General features: G+C 36.3%; 1 protein-coding gene across 7 annotated transcripts in view; it reads right to left on the bottom strand.

Annotated features, from left to right (window-relative positions):
- Window positions 1-17,747, bottom strand: part of LOC136034003 (trifunctional enzyme subunit alpha, mitochondrial-like) — a 110,304-nt gene that overhangs the window by 53,337 nt on the left and 39,220 nt on the right. For all 7 annotated transcript variants that reach the window (XM_065715038.1, XM_065715039.1, XM_065715040.1 and 4 more), the window contains 4 exons: window positions 15,807-15,977; window positions 12,126-12,348; window positions 7,486-7,695; window positions 1,809-2,004 (listed from right to left, as the gene is read on the bottom strand). In XM_065715038.1, coding sequence (XP_065571110.1) covers window positions 1,809-2,004; window positions 7,486-7,695; window positions 12,126-12,348; window positions 15,807-15,977 — 800 coding nt within the window. The remainder of the gene's footprint in view (window positions 1-1,808; window positions 2,005-7,485; window positions 7,696-12,125; window positions 12,349-15,806; window positions 15,978-17,747) is intronic.

Genomic DNA, 17,747 nt, shown 5'->3' with positions numbered 1-17,747 from the left:
TTTTTCTTCCTAGGGGTGATCGTATCAACCCAATGGTACTAGAATGTCGCGAGATGGCTCATTCAAACGGAAATTAAAAGTCCTAGTGCCCTTTTAAGTGACCAAAAAATGAGGGCAACTAGGCCCTCTCCCACGCTCATTTTTTCCCAAAGTCGGAAAAAATTTTGAGATAGCCACTTTGTTCAACATAGCCGTTTTGTCGAAAAATCTAATAACTACATCTTTGAGGACGACTTAATCCCAACACTCGCCGGAGGAAGGGCTGCAAATTATGAACTTCACCCATTGTTTACATATAGTATTGGTTATTGGGAAGCATACAGACGTTTTCAGGGGGATTTTTTTTTGGTGTGTATGTGTGTGTCTGTGTGTGGGGGGATTCGGGGGGAATAAAGTTACGTGGGAGGATCTTTCCAAGGAGGAAGAGAATTTCCATGAAGGGGATGCTGAATTCTCCAGCATTATTTAAAAAAAAATCAGAAATTAAATTAAAAAAAAAAAAACAAGTTTTTTTTCAACTGAAAGTAAGGAACAACATTAAATCTTAAAACGAACAGAAATTATTCTGTATATGAAATGGACTGTCCCCTCCTCAACGCCCCGCTCTTTACGCTAAAATTATTATTGTTTTAAAAAGTGAAGTTGTGACAAAGAGTTAAACTTCAGCGTGAAGAGCGGGGCGTTGAGGAGGCGATAGCCCCTTCCATATACATAATAATGTCTGTTCATTTTAGGACGGGCCCTAACTTCATGCTAGCAGGTCATACACCAGAAGACGTGGTCGGATCCAACCCTCTGAAACCATGCTTGGTGGTAACTGACAACTAGTGCAACGATTGTTGCACTAGTTGGTTGTTACGGTTGTTACGGGTTGTTGGTTGTTACAGAAACTTGATGGGAAGAAAATCAAAACTTATGTATTACTTGTGCTTTTTAGGGACCAGAACCATATCTAAATTGCAAGGGAGGGTAATAGAAAGGAGGGTAAAGAGCATAAACGAAGAAACAAGAGGAGGGTCTATTATATTCTTGTCATCAGGACACCTAGAAGAAGGGGTTATCGGGTCTAACCAGAGCTTGGTCATAGGTAAGATTGAGCATCCTAGATGTACCTTTAAAGGGTCCATACCCTTTTTGATCTCTATGGTGAGATGGGTATCTATGTATTTGTCATCACGAGATCCAACAGAACGGTTTGTAAAATGTGACAGAACTTGGAAGCAAGAGTAAAAGTCTCAGTCCTACATTTTAGTAGTCCTACATTTTTTACTACATCACTAAAGAACTAATATAAATATACTATTTGTGTGTTAAAACCTGATCCAAAATCTTCAGGAAAGGGGGGATTCCCTGTACAAATTTCAAAACAACCCCCCTCCCTAGCCGAGTCATGGCACACTGGTCTTGTAATCGTATGTCCTTCAGGACGGGGGTTCGAGTTGTGAGCTCACAAATCCCATGAATTTGGGTGAGGGTCAGGTGTGTGAATTTGCAAGCTGAACCACCGTGATTTTTTAGAGCTTACGGTTAAGCAGATTCCAAGATCTAAATTTCAGATGCCAGGTGAGGCAGAAAAGGTAAGGTGTTGCTGCAACTACAAGTAGTACTAACTATGGTAAAAGAACAACACCCGGAAGGATTCTATGGTACAACCTTTACCAGGGCATTTTGTGAGTTTGCTTCAACTGTGGGTCCATTAAAGAGCCTTGTAGATTTGACGATCTACTTAATGACGACTGATTAAAATGAGGAATTGGACAGACACTATTTTTCAGTAGCGATAAAAACTATTCTGGCAAGAAATTTACCTCGGAATCCAGCTTCTACCATTTCGTGAATTACTCTGGTATCACCGCCAGCGAATCGCTCTCCAAATTCTTTGTCTAAGAAAACAGATATGTGGGCGGCGACATCTAGCCCTACTTCATCTGCTAATGTGGCAGCACCAACAGGGAAACCAAACCCTTTCGAGAGTTTATCTAACTTCTTAGGATTTACCCCTTCCTAGAGAAGAAAAAAAGAAAGAAAATATATAGCTTATTTCTTGTTGTTACATTCAGCCTAAATCAATTTAATGAAATAAACCTTTAGCTGTCGAAGTCACGGTGGCTCTTATCGTAGTGAAATTCTATTCAATCCAAATTTAAGCAAATATCCAATAAAGCTTTGTAAATAGAAATGACAAAATTATCAAGTGCTTGTGAAAAAATTATCTCCTCAAACAATATTTGACCAAAGTTTCTAAAAGACGAAGGGCATTCAGGCGATTCTTTCAGAAGATGTTGAGGGGAGTGTTGAAATAAATCAAAACACGTTATGAGCAAAGGGGTTGTCAAATGGGCATAACAAAGGAATGACTGAGAATATTAATTTAGAACTTTCAGGAAATGATAAAGAGATATGATCAATTGACCAAAAAGGCAATATTTGCACAGTGGTACTACTACTACTACTACTACAACTACCACTACCAATACTACTATTGCTAAAACTACTGCTTCTGTAGCGAATACTACCCTTGCTGAGTGTATTGAAGTGAACATCTGAAGAAACATTTAGTAGAAAGTTGAACGAAATCAAAACATACTATCTAGACTGTCATATAAAGACTGTCAAAAGGTCATATAAGTAATGTTTTTGGAACGACTTAACGTATCAAGATGAAACTCAAGGGCCATCATGAGACGGATGTTCAACTGACCAAAAGTCAACATGTGCATGCTACTATTGCTATTAATACTGCTGCTAAAACTATTACTACTACTACTAATACAATACTACTACTGCTACTACTGCTCCTACTACTACCACTACTACCATGATATTAGTAGCCTACTTTTAAGGCAAAGCGTATGAAGGTGAAAATTTTAGAGAATATTGGGGGAAAATTTAAACCAATATCCGCATGCAGATTGTCTAAAGGGCGAATCTCAAGAATGAATTTGGGTATTAAGTTGGAACATTCAGAGAATGCTTAAAGGGGAAGATCATCTGACCAAAAGGTAATACGTACATGCTAATACTTACTACCACTGCTAGTTACTTTTACTGCTACCCCTCTTACTCCCAACTACTACTTCTATTGCAAGTACTTGCAAAGCTAAGAGCCTTAGGATAAAATCATCAAGAGGTATATGAATTATACATAGTATCAAAAGGACATATCATCGATGTCATAGGCATGGCTTATTGTATTAATTTGAAACTTCCTAGACCTGAAGAGAGGGATGTTCAAATAAAATACAAATGACATTAAAAAAAAAGTGGAATAAAAAACAGCTGAATGTTCTAGCATACTTCCAGGTGGATTTCTCAGAAACAAGCAAGAAAAAAGTAAGAACTAAAAATATCAACAAATAAACATTTTTAAGACGTAAGATCAAAATTAAAACAATAAAATAGTTTTGCTATTTCTAGTACACAGTTCCAATTCCAGGTCAGTGGTTTTTCCATTTTTTTTTCTTTTTTTTGGGGGGGGGGGGTCCTTAGGACAGATATATCGAGGCTTAAGAATTTCTCCTTAAGGTATTATCACAACCCTGGGAAGCTTAAGGTTAAAGATATTCCCAAGCAACATCCGTCAGCTGCCCGGTGAGGTAGAAAACTCCTGGTTCTTCTACGGGTGGAAGTAAAGAATTTCTCCCTCCCCAATTGTACAGGAAAATTTATTTCTAAATAAAAAGTAAAACTGTCTGCATATAAAATGGGCATACGCTCTTTTAACACGTAAAACCAGAGCTTAAAAATAAATCTGAATAGATAAAAACAGAAATATATACATAGAAAAAACCATCAGCTAACGAATCAATTCTAAACCGGTTGAATGAATGACCAAAGGAAAACGTTTGGTAGAAAATAAACAACCGGCAAATTATAAAACAAAATGATATAATGAAGGAGAAATTTTGAAACTTCAGAAATATCAGTGATGGGTCTGGGCACGGAGTGCGCACCTGAGCCCAGATTTTATTGCACATCCCAATTGCATTTTAAATACTTTTTTTTAAAACCTGAAACATTAATATTTCTAGACTAGTTGTCTCTAAAAATTGTAATCTTAAAATAAAATTCAAGAAAGTCTAGGGAAACAAGTAACAAAATTAAAGGGTATGATAATAATATACTGTTTCAAACTAAAAAAAAATCCTGACAAAAAATAGCCTGTCAGCAAAGCTACAACCAAATACAAAACATTCTTGCGTGTCTTGTCTAGTTTTAATTAAACCTTCGTAGCTCATAAAGTGGCAAGAAAAACCCATAAAAAAACAATTTCAACATAACTAAAGCACATCCTCTAAGTGACTCAATTATAACTAGGAATTGTTTTAGTACTGCAAAACATTGTCGCGAAGATTCATGCCCCTGCTTATTTTATTCTCTTTGTTCTTAAAGAGAGCATAATAGAATACTAATTGTTCATTTTATGACTAAAAGGTTCGGCGTATCAGTTTTAGTAGTATATGCCCTTGTTGAACCGAATGATGGAGATACTAGTGACTCAGATGACTTTTACTTATAGTTACAGGAGCAAATAGACAAGGTCCCATCCATGTCTTAACAAGATGAGAATTTGAGAGAAACTTTCCAGGAACAGTTGAATACTAAACTTGAGAGTTTAAAACTTGACAATTTGGAAGATGATTGGAATACTTTTAGAAAAACAATTCGTGAGGTTGCTGATGGTGTCGTAGGGAAGAAAGTTAAGACCGCAGCTAGGAATATTAGAGAAAAAGCTTTATGTTTAATAGAAAGCAGAAGGGGTTTGTAAAAGAATTATCTGAGGGATAGATCAAATGAAAACAACAGCAATGTAAAGAAAGTGGAGAAAGCAATTAAAATATGAACTAAGATGTGTAAAGTGGAGGCCATGGATAAAATTGCGAAGGATCTGGAAGATGCCGCTAGACGGCATAATAGTAAAATATTGTAATGGCATGTTAATAAATTGAGAGGGAGTAGCCAATCCGGAACTGTCCCAGTTAAAGGTAAGAACGGGGCCACACTTAGTGATAAGAACAGAGTTAAAAAGAGGTGGGTAGAACATTTTGAGAACGCACTAAACGGAGATACAATTGCAGGAAAAGACATAGAGGAAAATGAAAAAGTTTGTGATACCTTGGATGTGAAAGAAGATTTGTTTTGTGAGGAGGAATTAGCGATAGTACTAAAAGGATTAAAAGATGATAAGACTATAGGTACTGATAGTGTGGTAAATGAGTTACTTAAATATGGTGGCTCTGAGATTAGAAATAAGTTACTGAAGATTATGAATATGATTTTTGAAAAGGGGGAAGTTACTAACGATTTTAGCAAAACCTTAATTAAACTGTTGTATAAGAAAGGTGATAAGAGTTAGTGTCGTAATTATCAAAGCATTAGTCTGGTCCCTGTAGGCAGCAAATTATTTAGTAATATACACTTTTTACACTGAGAGATGCTGCGAACAAAGTTTTAAGAGAAGAACAGTGCGGTTTTAGAAAAGGTGGAGGATGTTTCGATCAAATTATCAGTCTTCGGTTAATGATTGAGTAGCGCCTTAGTTGTCAAACATCTTTGGTCATCAGTTTTATAGATTATGAGCAAGCGTTCGGTTCTGTTGATAGAAAAGCTTTAGCAAAGGTTTTATCCGTGTATGGTATACCAGACAAATACATTAAAGTGATTAGTTCTATGTACAAGAAAATACTGCAGCGGTTAAGGTAGGAAATGAGGTTAGGAGCTGGTTTTGTATTAAATCAGGACTTAAGCAGGGTTGTGTTCTATCCCCCTTTATATGGATCATTTTGATGAACTTTGTCTTAAGGAGCACAGGAAAGGAAATGGGGAATCACGGAATCAAATTGGGAGAAAAAACTCTCCTGAACTTAGATTATGCTGATGATTTAAGCATCCTAGATGAAAATGTAAGCAAAATGAATGAGCTTTTAGAGGTTTCGCAAGTTCAGGGTGTTAGAATAGGTTTGAAATTAATTTTAAGAGGACTAAGTCACTAAGGCTAGGAATAAGTGAATGTGTCAAAAAGTTGCAAGTGCTGAATGTAGGACAGCTGCGGGAGTACCAACTTGGAATCTTTGCTTATCAATGTTGGAATAATGCAAGTTTCGAGATTTTTCGTGATTACTTTAGAGAAGATAGATCTTTGTATCATTATGAAACGCATCACGCTAGTGATTTCGTCGTCCTACACAGAAGTGGAACCAGGGCCGGTGGAGCCCTACTAGGGCTCCAACCGGAGCCCTAGTGGATCCACCCTACTAGATTTTCGGGGCCTGATGTGTGGAACTCTTTTCCAGAGAGCATTCGGGTCGCTAAGCACCTGGGGTTGTTTAAAATAAATTTTAAAAAGGTATTTGCTAGGCCAAGGTTCATAGTTCTTTTATTTATTTTTTTTTCTTTTTTTTCTCTCTTTTGTGCTTATTATTATTATGAGATTGGCTATTATTATTGATGAGCTGATGAGAGATTGGTTGTTATTAGTTATTGTTTTTTGTTTGTTTTTTAGTTGCTTCGTGTGTAGTGAATTACTAGTTAGAAAATTAGTGTTATGTACCCGCCCAGTCGCACGTGCTTTTTTGTATCTTTCTTTGGACGGGTACTTGCATATTAGTTAAATGTATTTGATTTATAAATAAAGCGAACTGAGCTGAACTGAAAAGGTGACGTTGGGTAACGAAAAGACTGATCAGGTGGACAGCTTCACTTACCTTGGTAGTATTATTAGAAAAGACGGTGGAAGCAGTGAAGATGCTAAAAGTAGAATAGCCAAGAGGCAGGGTGTTTTTTAACAGTTAAAAAAAAGTTTGGAAGAATAGAAAGATAAGTCTGCAAACCAAGATTAGAATATTGGAAGATACAGTGACGACAGTGGTCAAATATAGCTCTGAAGCATGGATGCTCCAAAAAGCGGATGATGATTTACTAGATGTTTTCCAGAGAAATTGCCTACAGACTGTTCTGGGAACCCCGCTGACTAACCGTATTTCTAACAGTAGGTTGTACGAACAATGTGGTTCAATTCCGCTTTCTAGGGTTATAATGAAAGAAAGGTTGAGATGGCTAGGGCACGTTCTTCGGACAAAAGATGACAGATTACTGAAGATTGTCCTTTCCGGCCAACTCACTAAACAAAAAACAGGTCGTCCTCGTCTGTGGTGGGAGGATGCCATAAAGAAAGATTTAAAGGAAACAGGAACTTCCTGGGAGGGTGTAAAGAGGGAGGCTTTGAATAGATTGGGATGGAGGAGCGTGCGTAGCTGCGCACCAAGCCGTCGGAAGCCAACACAGCTACGCACGGTCCTCCTCCATCCCAATCTATTCAACGTTTCCCCATTACACTCACCCAGGAAGTTCAAATTTCCCTTAAGAGAATGTCTTTCCTTATGACATCCTCCGATCCCAAACCGGGGACGAAAAAAAAATAAAATAAAAAGAATCAAAATAAATAAGTTCCGTCATAGGAAGTAATCAATAAAATTTAACCATTACCTGCATAACTCGAATGGCTTCTGATTGCATTGGTGCTAATATTCTAGTAGTGTAGAAACCAGGTCCATCTTTGACAGTAATCACAACTTTCCCTTGACGAAGACCCACTTGAACTGCAGCTGCAGCTGTATCTTTACTTGTCTTGTCTGTTGTAATAATTTCAAGCAACATCATTTTATCTACAGGACTGAAGTAATGCATACCAACTACCTAAAAAAATACATGTTATTTTAATAATTTTATAATACATGTTATTTTAATAATACATGTTATTTTAATACATGTTATTAAAAAATAATAGTTATTTGGTTAATTCGCAAAATTCTGGCTAAGGATAAGAGGTAAAGAACAGAGTACGGCATTAGACTTTACAGCCGGCGGTGCCGACTTCTGTTTCATGGCCCTTCAGCCAAGGAAAACAAGGAAGGGGGGGGGTGTCCCTATGTCCCACCTGTGAATAAGGATATATATATATATATATATATATATATATATATATATATATATATATATATATATATATATATATATATATATATATATATATATATATATATATATATATATATATATATATATATATATATATATATGTTTTTAACTACGTAAAACTTGCGAATATACAATTTTCTTTGCTGTCCCATTGTCTGTGCATATAAATAGATTGTCATGTTTACCGACTCTTGAACATGCAACATATAATGGTCCATGGGAAAACAATCCGTATTCAGATCTATACCTCATGATTCTAATGATTCCCTGTGTCGCCTTCGTCATTTATATATCCCCCTGTGCCCCCCGGCGTCCCCGTTGTAGTTGTGTCCCTGTGTCCCGGTTGTCATTTATATTCCCCGTGTCCCGGTCGTCATTTGTGTCCCGGTGTCCCAGTCTGTGATTTCTCTTTGAGTGTCCCGGGCGTCATTTATATTCCTTGTGTCCCGGTCGTCATTTGTGTCCCGGTGTCCCGGTCTGTATATACATTCGTCTTTGAATTGGTCTTTTTTTAGTTTTCTAATGATTGCCCTTGAGCTTTGTTGATGGTGATTGCTGTGTCCCCGTCGTCATTTATATAACATTCCCTGTGTCCCCGTCGTCATTTATATATCCCCCTGTGCCCCCCTGCGTCCCCGTTGTAGTTGTGTCCCGGTCGTCATTTATATTCCCTGTGTCCCGGTCGTCATTTGTATTCCGGTGTCCCGGTCTGTATATACATTCGTTTTTGGAATGGTATATGATAAAACAAATTTTTGTATTTTTCCCCTTTTTTTCTTTTTAGTTTTTTTTTTTTTTTTTTTAGTTTTGTTTTTCTCCTTTATTTTTCATTTTTTTTCCTTTTTTATTTTTTTTCTTTTTTAGTTTTTTTTAAGTTTTTTAGCTTTTTTAGTTTTTTTATTAGTTTTTAGTTTTTTTCTTTTTAGTTTTTTTGTAGTTTTTACCTTTTTTAGTTTTTTTAGTATTTTTTTTACTTATGTCCTGGTCGTCATTTATACTCCCTGTGTCCCGGTCGTCATTTGTTTCCCGGTGCTTTGTTGATGGTGATTGCTAATCGAACATTCCTTGTGTCCCGGTCGCTTTCTCTTTGAGTGTCCCGGTCGTCATTTATATTCCCTATGTGCCGGTGTCCCGATCGTCATTTGTGTCCCGATGTTCCGGTCTGTAATTTCGTCAGTCGAAAACATGACGTCAGTCAACACACAAACATGACGTCACTCGACAGACCCACACACACACAGACAACTTATTTTTATATATATAGATTTATATATCCCCCTGTGCCCCCCGGCGTCCCCGTTGTAGTTGTGTCCCTGTGTCCCGGTCGTCATTTATATTCCCTGTGTCCCGGTCGTCATTTGTGTCCCGGTGTCCCAGTCTGTGATTTCTCTTTGAGTGTCCCGGGCGTCATTTATATTCCTTGTGTCCCGGTCGTCATTTGTGTCCCGGTGTCCCGGTCTGTATATACATTCGTTTTTGAATTGGTCTTTTTCTTAGTTTTTAGTTTTTTACCTTTTTTTAGTTTTTTTAGTTATACCTCATGATTCTAATGATTGCCCTTGAGCTTTGTTGATGGTGATTGCTAATCGAAGATTCCCTGTGTCCCCGTCGTCATTTATATATCCCCCTGTGCCTCCCCGGCGTCCCCGTTGTAGTTGTGTCCCTGTGTCCCGGTCGTCATTTATATTCCCTGTGTCCCGGTCGTCATTCGTATCCCGGTGTCCCGGTCTGTATATACATTCGTTTTTGGAATGGTATATGATAAAACAAATTTTTGTATTTTTCCCCTTTTTTTCTTTTTATTTTTTTTTTTATTTTTATTTTTTTTAGTTTTGTTTTTCTCCTTTATTTTTCATTTTTTCCCTTTTTTATTTTTTTTCTTTTTTAGTTTTTTTTTAGTTTTTTAGCTTTTTTAGTTTTCTTATTAGTTTTTAGTTTTTTTTTCTTTTTAGTTTTTTTGTAGTTTTTACCTTTTTTTAGTTTTTTTAGTATTTTTTTACTTATGTCCTGGTCGTCATTTATACTCCCTGTGTCCCGGCCGTCATTTGTGTCCCGGTGCTTTGTTGATGGTGATTGCTAATCGAACATTCCTTGTGTCCCGGTCGCTTTCTCTTTGAGTGTCCCGGTCGTCATTTATATTCCCTACTAGCTGTTGGGGTGGCGCTTCGCGCCACCCCAACACCTAGTTGGTGGGGGCGCTTCGCGCCCCCCCCAAGCCCCCCCGCGCGCGTAAGTCGTTACGCGCCATTGTAGTTGTGTCCCTATGTCCCACCTGTGAATATAGATATATATATATATATATATATATATATATATATATATATATATATATATATATATATGTTTTTAACTACGTAAAACTTGCGAATATACAACATTCTTTGCTGTCCCATTATCTGTGCATATAAATAGATTTTCAGGTTTACCGACTCTTGAACATGCAACATATAATGGTCCATGGGAAAACAATCCGTATTCAGATCTATACCTCATGATTCTAATGATTGCCCTTGAGCTTTGTTGATGGTGATTGCTAATCGACCATTCCCTGAGTCACCATCGTCATTTATATATCCCCCTGTGCACCCCGGCGTCCCCTTTGTAGTTATGTCCCTGTGTCCCGGTCGTCATTTATATTCCCTGTGTCCCGGTCGTCATTTGTGTCCCGGTGTTCCAGTCTGTGATTTCTCTTTGAGTGTCCCAGGCGTCATTTATATTCCTTGTGTCCCGGTCGTCATTTATATCATTCGTTTTTTAGTTTTGTTTTTCTCCTTTATTTTTTTCCTTTTTTCTTTTTTTTCTTTTTTAGTTTATTTAGATTTTTAGATTTTTTTAGTTTTTTTATTAGTTTTTAGTTTTTTTGTAGTTTTTACCATTTTTTTAGTTTTTTTAGTTTTTTTTTTTACTTATGTCCTGGTCGTCATTTATACTCCCTGTGTCCCGGTCGTCATTTGTGTCTCGGTGCTTTGTTGATTGCTAATTTATATTATATTTATATTTATATTTTTTATATTTATTAATGTTTTTTTAGTTTTCTTTTTCTCTTATTTTTCAGTTTTTTCCTTTTTTTTAGTTTTTTCTTTTTTAGTTTTTAGTTTTTTTTTGTTTTTTACCTTTTTTTATTTTTTTTAGTTTTTTAGCTTTTTTAGTTTTTTTATTAGTTTTTAGTTTTTGCCTTTTTTTAGTTTTTTCAGTTTTTTTTAGTTTTTAGTTTTTTAACCTTTTTTTAGTTTTTTTTTTTAGTTTTTTAGCTTTTTTAGTTTTTTTTTTTCTTTTTAGTTTTTTTTTGTAGTTTTTACCTTTTTTAGTTTTTCTTCTTCTTTTGTATTAGTGTGAAATAATTCAGACGTCATATGCGGACAAACACGACGTCACTCGACAGACAGACAGACAGACATAACCCACAAACAACTTATTTTTATATATATTTATTCATATTTTTTTAGTTTTCTTTTTCTCTTTTATTTTTCAGTTTTTTCCTTTTTTTTAGTTTTTTTCTTTTTTAGTTTTTAGTTTTTTTTAGTTTTTTACCTTTTTTTAGTTTTTTTTAGTTTTTTTACTTTTTTTATTAGTTTTTATTTTTTTTGTAGTTTTTGCCTTTTTTTATTTTTTTCAGTTTTTTTTAGTTATTAGATTTTTACCTTTTTTTTAGTTTTTTTTTAGTTTTTTAGCTTTTTTAGTTTTTTTTTCTTTTTAGTTTTTTTTGTAGTTTTTACCTTTTTTAGTTTTTTTCTTCTTTTGTATTAGTGTGAAATAATTTAGTGTGACGTCACCTGATCCATCCACAGATCCACACACAGACAACTTATTTTTATATATATAGATGTGCCGGTGTCCCGATCGTCATTTGTGTCCCGATGTTCCGGTCTGTAATTAAGTCAGTCGAAAACATGACGTCAGTCAACACACAAACATGACGTCACCCGACAGACCCACACACACACAGACAACTTGTTTTTATATATATAGATTTGCTAAATCCATTATGGTGCCTGGATTTAGAGAGAAAAAAGGGAAACGAAGATATAAAAAACAACAAAAACGAGGAAGGAACGAAAAAATAATATAAATCACTACGGTGCCTGAATTTTGAGACAAAAAAAAAGAAAAAAGAGAAAGGAATGAAAAGATGAATTGTGGCGCCTCACCTTCTCTGGTCGTTTACTTGCTTTGGCAATTTCGGTAATAGGCAATGCGCTAGTGTTTGAGGCAAATACACAATGCTCCGGGATATATTTTTCTACTTCTTTGATAACACGATGTTTGATGTCCATATCCTCAAAAACGGCTTCAATTACCATATCAGCATGATTGAAATGTTCATATGATAGTGTAGGCTCCAAATTTGAATAAATTTGATCTTTCTCAAAACTATAAAGTATATATTACAAATTGATATAGTAAGTTAGATAAAATATGCAAACTGATTAAGCACTTATAATACTATAAATGATGACCAAATGACCAATGAATCAAAGAGTGAATGAACTATAATATTCAAGGTCATAGCTAAAACAATTATAGCAAAGTAGAATCAATTATAGAATCAAAGAGTGAATTGTAAATTACAATTAATTAAGAAATGAATAATGTTTATCTGAAGGTTTTCATTAATATTTGAAAAGCAACATGAGGGTTGTGTCCTTTTAACACAAGATTTTAATACCCGAGATCTGGGAGGATGTTTCCAGGAAAACGAGCAAAGAAGATAAGAACTATATTTTTCATTAGGCAAGGCTGGTCTAAGCTAATACATATTAGTCCTTGAATGTTTTTATTGGCTTCTGTAACTTAATTAGCTTATTCCTATGCATATGCTTTTTAGATATCTCTTAATATTTTTGTTTGCGTTTCAAGAGCTGGAGTGAACGGGTTCTGTGTGAACATTGTTGCGTTTTTCCGACATCCACTATCCGTGAGTAGTCACGGATATTCAAGGTCATAGCTAAAACAACTATAGCAAAATAGTAGTATTTCATTATTATATTATATTATGATAGTGTTTACTATTTTTTTATTAATATTTATCAGTATTTAGTATTATTTTATTATAGTATTTTAGTATTTTTATTATTGTTGAGGTCGTCTATTAGCTAATTTATGAAAGAGCTATAGTAGCTCCTCCTTTGTAGTTTATCGGAGCGTTAAGTTTATAAGCTTCGAAGCTATTTATTAAATAATTCATTTGACGATAACTTACTATCTGCAAATTAACAATTGACGTTAAGACCATCATCGGCAACATTAGCCCTAAAAGAATTACAGTTAAAGAAATCGTCACAGGATGGGCAGTAATGTGAGAAGGTTTGGTATGCACCGCGTAACGGTTAAATCTTACCTGTAAGTCTTTTACTATGTCAAATTAAAACATCAAAGAAAATACCCTTACACATATAAATTGGGCATGAATAAGGGGGTTTCCTTTTTTACTGTTAAAATTTAAGCTGAATTTCATTTTATCTAAGTATACAGGGAACGCATAATTCATCAACAGAGCTTAAGAACATTCAAGGAATATTACTTAACCTCAGCACAACTTCGAAAAATAACAACTCTCGAGGAAAAAAAAATATCAAGAAAACCCTCTTCTAATATTCTCTGCAAATTTAATAAAAAATATGAATTCGAGATGAACTGTGTTAGAAAAAAGAAGACCTTTCAATTGGGCCTTTTTGTTCTCTGTCTTTAATTTTTGTAAATTTGTCTATAGATAAAGTTAAGCTCCTGAAAAAAAATATTCTGTTTCACTAGATGTGTTTTTGAAGCATTGAAAAAATAACATCTATTTGCGTAGAAAGCATGATGATTAGCTGAAAAACGGTACCGGCAGTAAATTGTTAAACCCCATTCACAAGGAGATTTACTAAGATCGAGAATTAACCAGCGCTAATTTCAGCCAATCAGAATTGTTCATATAATTTTTCAGCCAATCAGCAAGTTCTACGAAAAATCTGATCCACTGAAATCAGCCCTGGCTAAACCTCCGTATTAGTAAAATCTCAATGTAAATGAGCCAAATAATGGCCTGGTGTCTTTCGCTGCAAATAATATCATATAATATCATACTCCCTGTGAATTTAAAAGGAAAAGTAGTTTAAAATTTTGATCAGCGGGCTCATGACATTCACCATAATCAGTACAAGCAAAGACAGGATATGTTACTCTCCCTCGCCTCAACTTAGAGGGAGAATTAAAATACCCAGTCCTTTGATTGTCCAAAAAACAGAGAGGCTTAGTTTACTTCCAGAATGCAGAACCTATCAGATTCTTAGACAGATCGGCTGTGGTAGTTCAAAAGGTGTTATTTAAAAAATCACAATATTTTTAAAAAAGAGGGGGAAACCGTAGAAAAAAGTTTTGGGGTTTTCGATTGCTGTTAGCAACAGTATTAGTACAGGGTAATTTCTGCCTGACGTCCAAGATAAGGCATTAAAATTATCTGCTCTGAATTCCAGCTCTTTCTGCCTATGAGAAAAAAGATAAATAAGATGTATTTTAGAAATACTCACAGTTCTAATTATTTAGAGAACCAAATAAAATATGGGGAAAAGGACTATATATGTTATTTATATGGTGGAACCTAAATATCAATTTGACGAATTGTCAAATAACACCTTTCTAATTACCACATTCGAGGAATTCACCCTATAAATCCTATAATTCTGCTATCATTCATTACAAACTTCAGCAGTACATGTTGATGAAGATGAGAGAGATTATGATCATTTACCTCTGTATTTCGATGTTATGGTTACTTCTGACGTATACTCGAACCAACCATCACTTTCGCATAATTGGTTTGAAAACGTGATTGATCTAGTGCGAACATGCCCCTTTACCCTGCTACACTTGGAGCTCTACTGTCCACCGTACGTGTCCCTTTCCATCTTCTTTGCACAAATACGTACCCCACTATTGACAATGCTCGTGCTAGGCATCAAAATTCAACCTGCTAGGCATCGATATAATCATTTTTCTTTTCTAATGGTAGTCAAAATAGCATAAAATTTCCTCTTCAGATTTTTAAAAGACCTTTTTTTTTCAGTTTGAACACATTTTTTGACATGTTTTTGATTTTAGGTAGAAAATTGCCTTCCCTTGAAAGTGTCAGGCTCACTAAATACGAGCTTTCATGTAAATCACCTTGCAAATCTCCCTCCTCTTAATAGCCGATTCAAGTCCTGTTTGACATTGTGTCTGACCTTAAGTTAAACCCTGAGAACCTCTTAGCCTCCTCTTAAAACTCCTATCCGACTTAGCAGCACCTCTAATGTAACTCACCTTGTAATCTTCCTCCTCTTAACAGCCGAGCCAAGTCCTGTTTGACATTGTGTCTGACCTCAAGTTAAACCCTGAGAACCCCTTAGCCTCCTCTTAAAACTCCTATCCGACTTAGCAGCACCTCTAGTGTAACTCACCTTGTAATCTTCCTCCTCTTATCAGCCGAGCGAAGTCCTGTTTGACATTGTGTCTGACCTCAAGTTAAACCCTGAGAGCCCCTTAGCCTCCTCTTAAAACTCCTATCCGACTTAGCAGAACTTCTGGTGTAACTCACCTTGGAACCTTCCTCCTCTTACCAGGCGAGCCAAGTCCTGTTTGACATTGTGTCTGACCATAAGTTAAACCCTAAGAACCCCTTAGCCTCCTCTTAGAACTCTTATCCGACTTAGCGGAACCTCTAATACAACTCACCTTGCAACCTTCCTCCTCTTAACAGCCGAGCCAAGTCCTGTTTGACATTGTGTCTGACCTTAAATTAAACCCTGAGAACCCCTTAGCCTACTCTTTAAACTCCTATCTGACTTCGCAGAACCTCTAGGGTAACTCACCTTGCTATCTTCCTCCTCTTAACAGCAGTGTCAAGTCCTTTCTGAATTTGTGTCTGGCCTCTAGCTAAACCTTCAAGACTCATATCTTTCATGAGCACATGCATTCCTTTGTCTATAGAGACTTGAGCTATTCCAGCACCCATCAAACCAGCTCCAAGAATAGCGAGCGTCCTATAAAAAAAGATGTTTATGATAACCCATATCTAATAACCATCTTCAGCATGCTTCCACACAGGGCCATTCCTTCGGTTGGTGGCGACCAGCGCAAAATTATTTATGGCACCCGCTTTGGACTAAAACATAAATATTAAAGCCCCTGCCACGGCTCCCAGGGCAGGTTGCTAGAACCCCCCTCCCTCTGAACGGTCCTGCTTAAACATAGGGTAAGTAAAGTAGACAGGGATTCATGTATGAATCCTTCCTATGACTGGCCCGAAAGGACCACCTCCATCAGTAAAACTTCAAAAATTTGGACCCAAAATCAACTCTTTTCATTTTGGGCCTTTATGGTCAAACTACCTGATATCCCAAACCAAGGAGGGGAGGGGGATCGGTGGGACCTCTGTTTTATGACCTAAAAGATTTTCTCTCCCTAGGGACTATAGAATCACAAGATAGTTAATTTATACTTCAGAATTGACGGCATGTGACTGCCACGTTAGTTGCTTGCTAACTGGAGTGATGAAAGAAAGAAAAGAAAAAGAAAATCAAATAAACACCAACTACATTTTCTTGTATTATTCCAAAACTTATACAAGCTACAGTTAGGTGCGTCAGATCTATGACAATTATATAATTGACTATACATCGGAACGATTAAAGGCATAAGCAGTGTAAATAACCAAACAGCTCACTTAAGCTTATAAGTCGTATCTCAGTTTTTGTTTTTTTGGGGTTCTGTCTTAGAAACGTCGACAATATTGCTTAACAGATAGACACACTCCATTCAGACATGGCATAAAATTAGACGATGGATTGTTGTCTCAGGGGGCTCATTCAATTGAAAATCAAGAGTTATAGTGCCCTTTTTAAGAGGCGAAAGGGATCAGAGGACAACAAGCCCCCCTCCCCCCACGCCCCTTTTCACCAAATGCATTCGATAAAAATTTTGAGGTAGCTATTTTATTAAAAAAAGTTGAAAGATCATATAACAAAACTCCGGGGTCAACACAACCCCCCAGGGCCCCAGGACAGGCGTTGTAAATTATGCCCTGGGGGCAAATATGGTTCTCATAGAAGGGGTGCTCATATATACTTCAGAGAGGGCTCATTTGAGTGGAAATGAAAAGTTCTAGATGACATTTTTAAAGTCAAAAAATATTGGAGAGCAAGTAGCCCCCTCCCACAACCCTTTTTTCCAAAATGCATCAGATAAAAATTTTGAAATAGCCATTTTGTTAAAAATGGTTCAAAGGTCAGATAACAAAAACTTCGATGTCGACACAACACCCCAAGGCGCAGGAGCAGGTGTCATAAGTTACTCCCTGGGGGTATATAAGGTTCTTATGGAAGGGATGCTTGTATAAACTTCAGAGAGGGCTCATTTGATTGAAAATTGAAAGTTCTATTTCACTAGTCAAGAGTCAAAAGTGATCAGACGGCAGCTAGCCCCCCTTACCCCCACGCCCTTTTCCCCCAAATACATCACATAAAAATTTTGAGATAGCCATTTTGTTAAAAATAGTCAAAGTGCCGACACTACCCCCCTGAGCCCGGGGCAGAAGTTGTAGTTTAGGCCATGGGGGCATACGTGGTTCTTATGGAAGGGATGCTCGTATAAACGTCAGAAAAGATACATTTGATTGGAAATCGAAAGATATAGCCCAGTTTTTAAGTCAAATAGCCCCCCCCACACCCTTCCGATAGAAATTTTGATAGCTAATATTTTAATATAGTTCAAAAATCAGATAATGAAAACTCCGGTGTCAACACAACCCCCCA

Source organism: Artemia franciscana, chromosome 12, assembly GCF_032884065.1.
Source record: "Artemia franciscana chromosome 12, ASM3288406v1, whole genome shotgun sequence".
Lineage (NCBI taxonomy): Eukaryota > Metazoa > Arthropoda > Branchiopoda > Anostraca > Artemiidae > Artemia > Artemia franciscana.
Note: the sequence above shows the minus strand (reverse complement) of the source record. Positions and strands in the feature narration are given on the sequence as shown.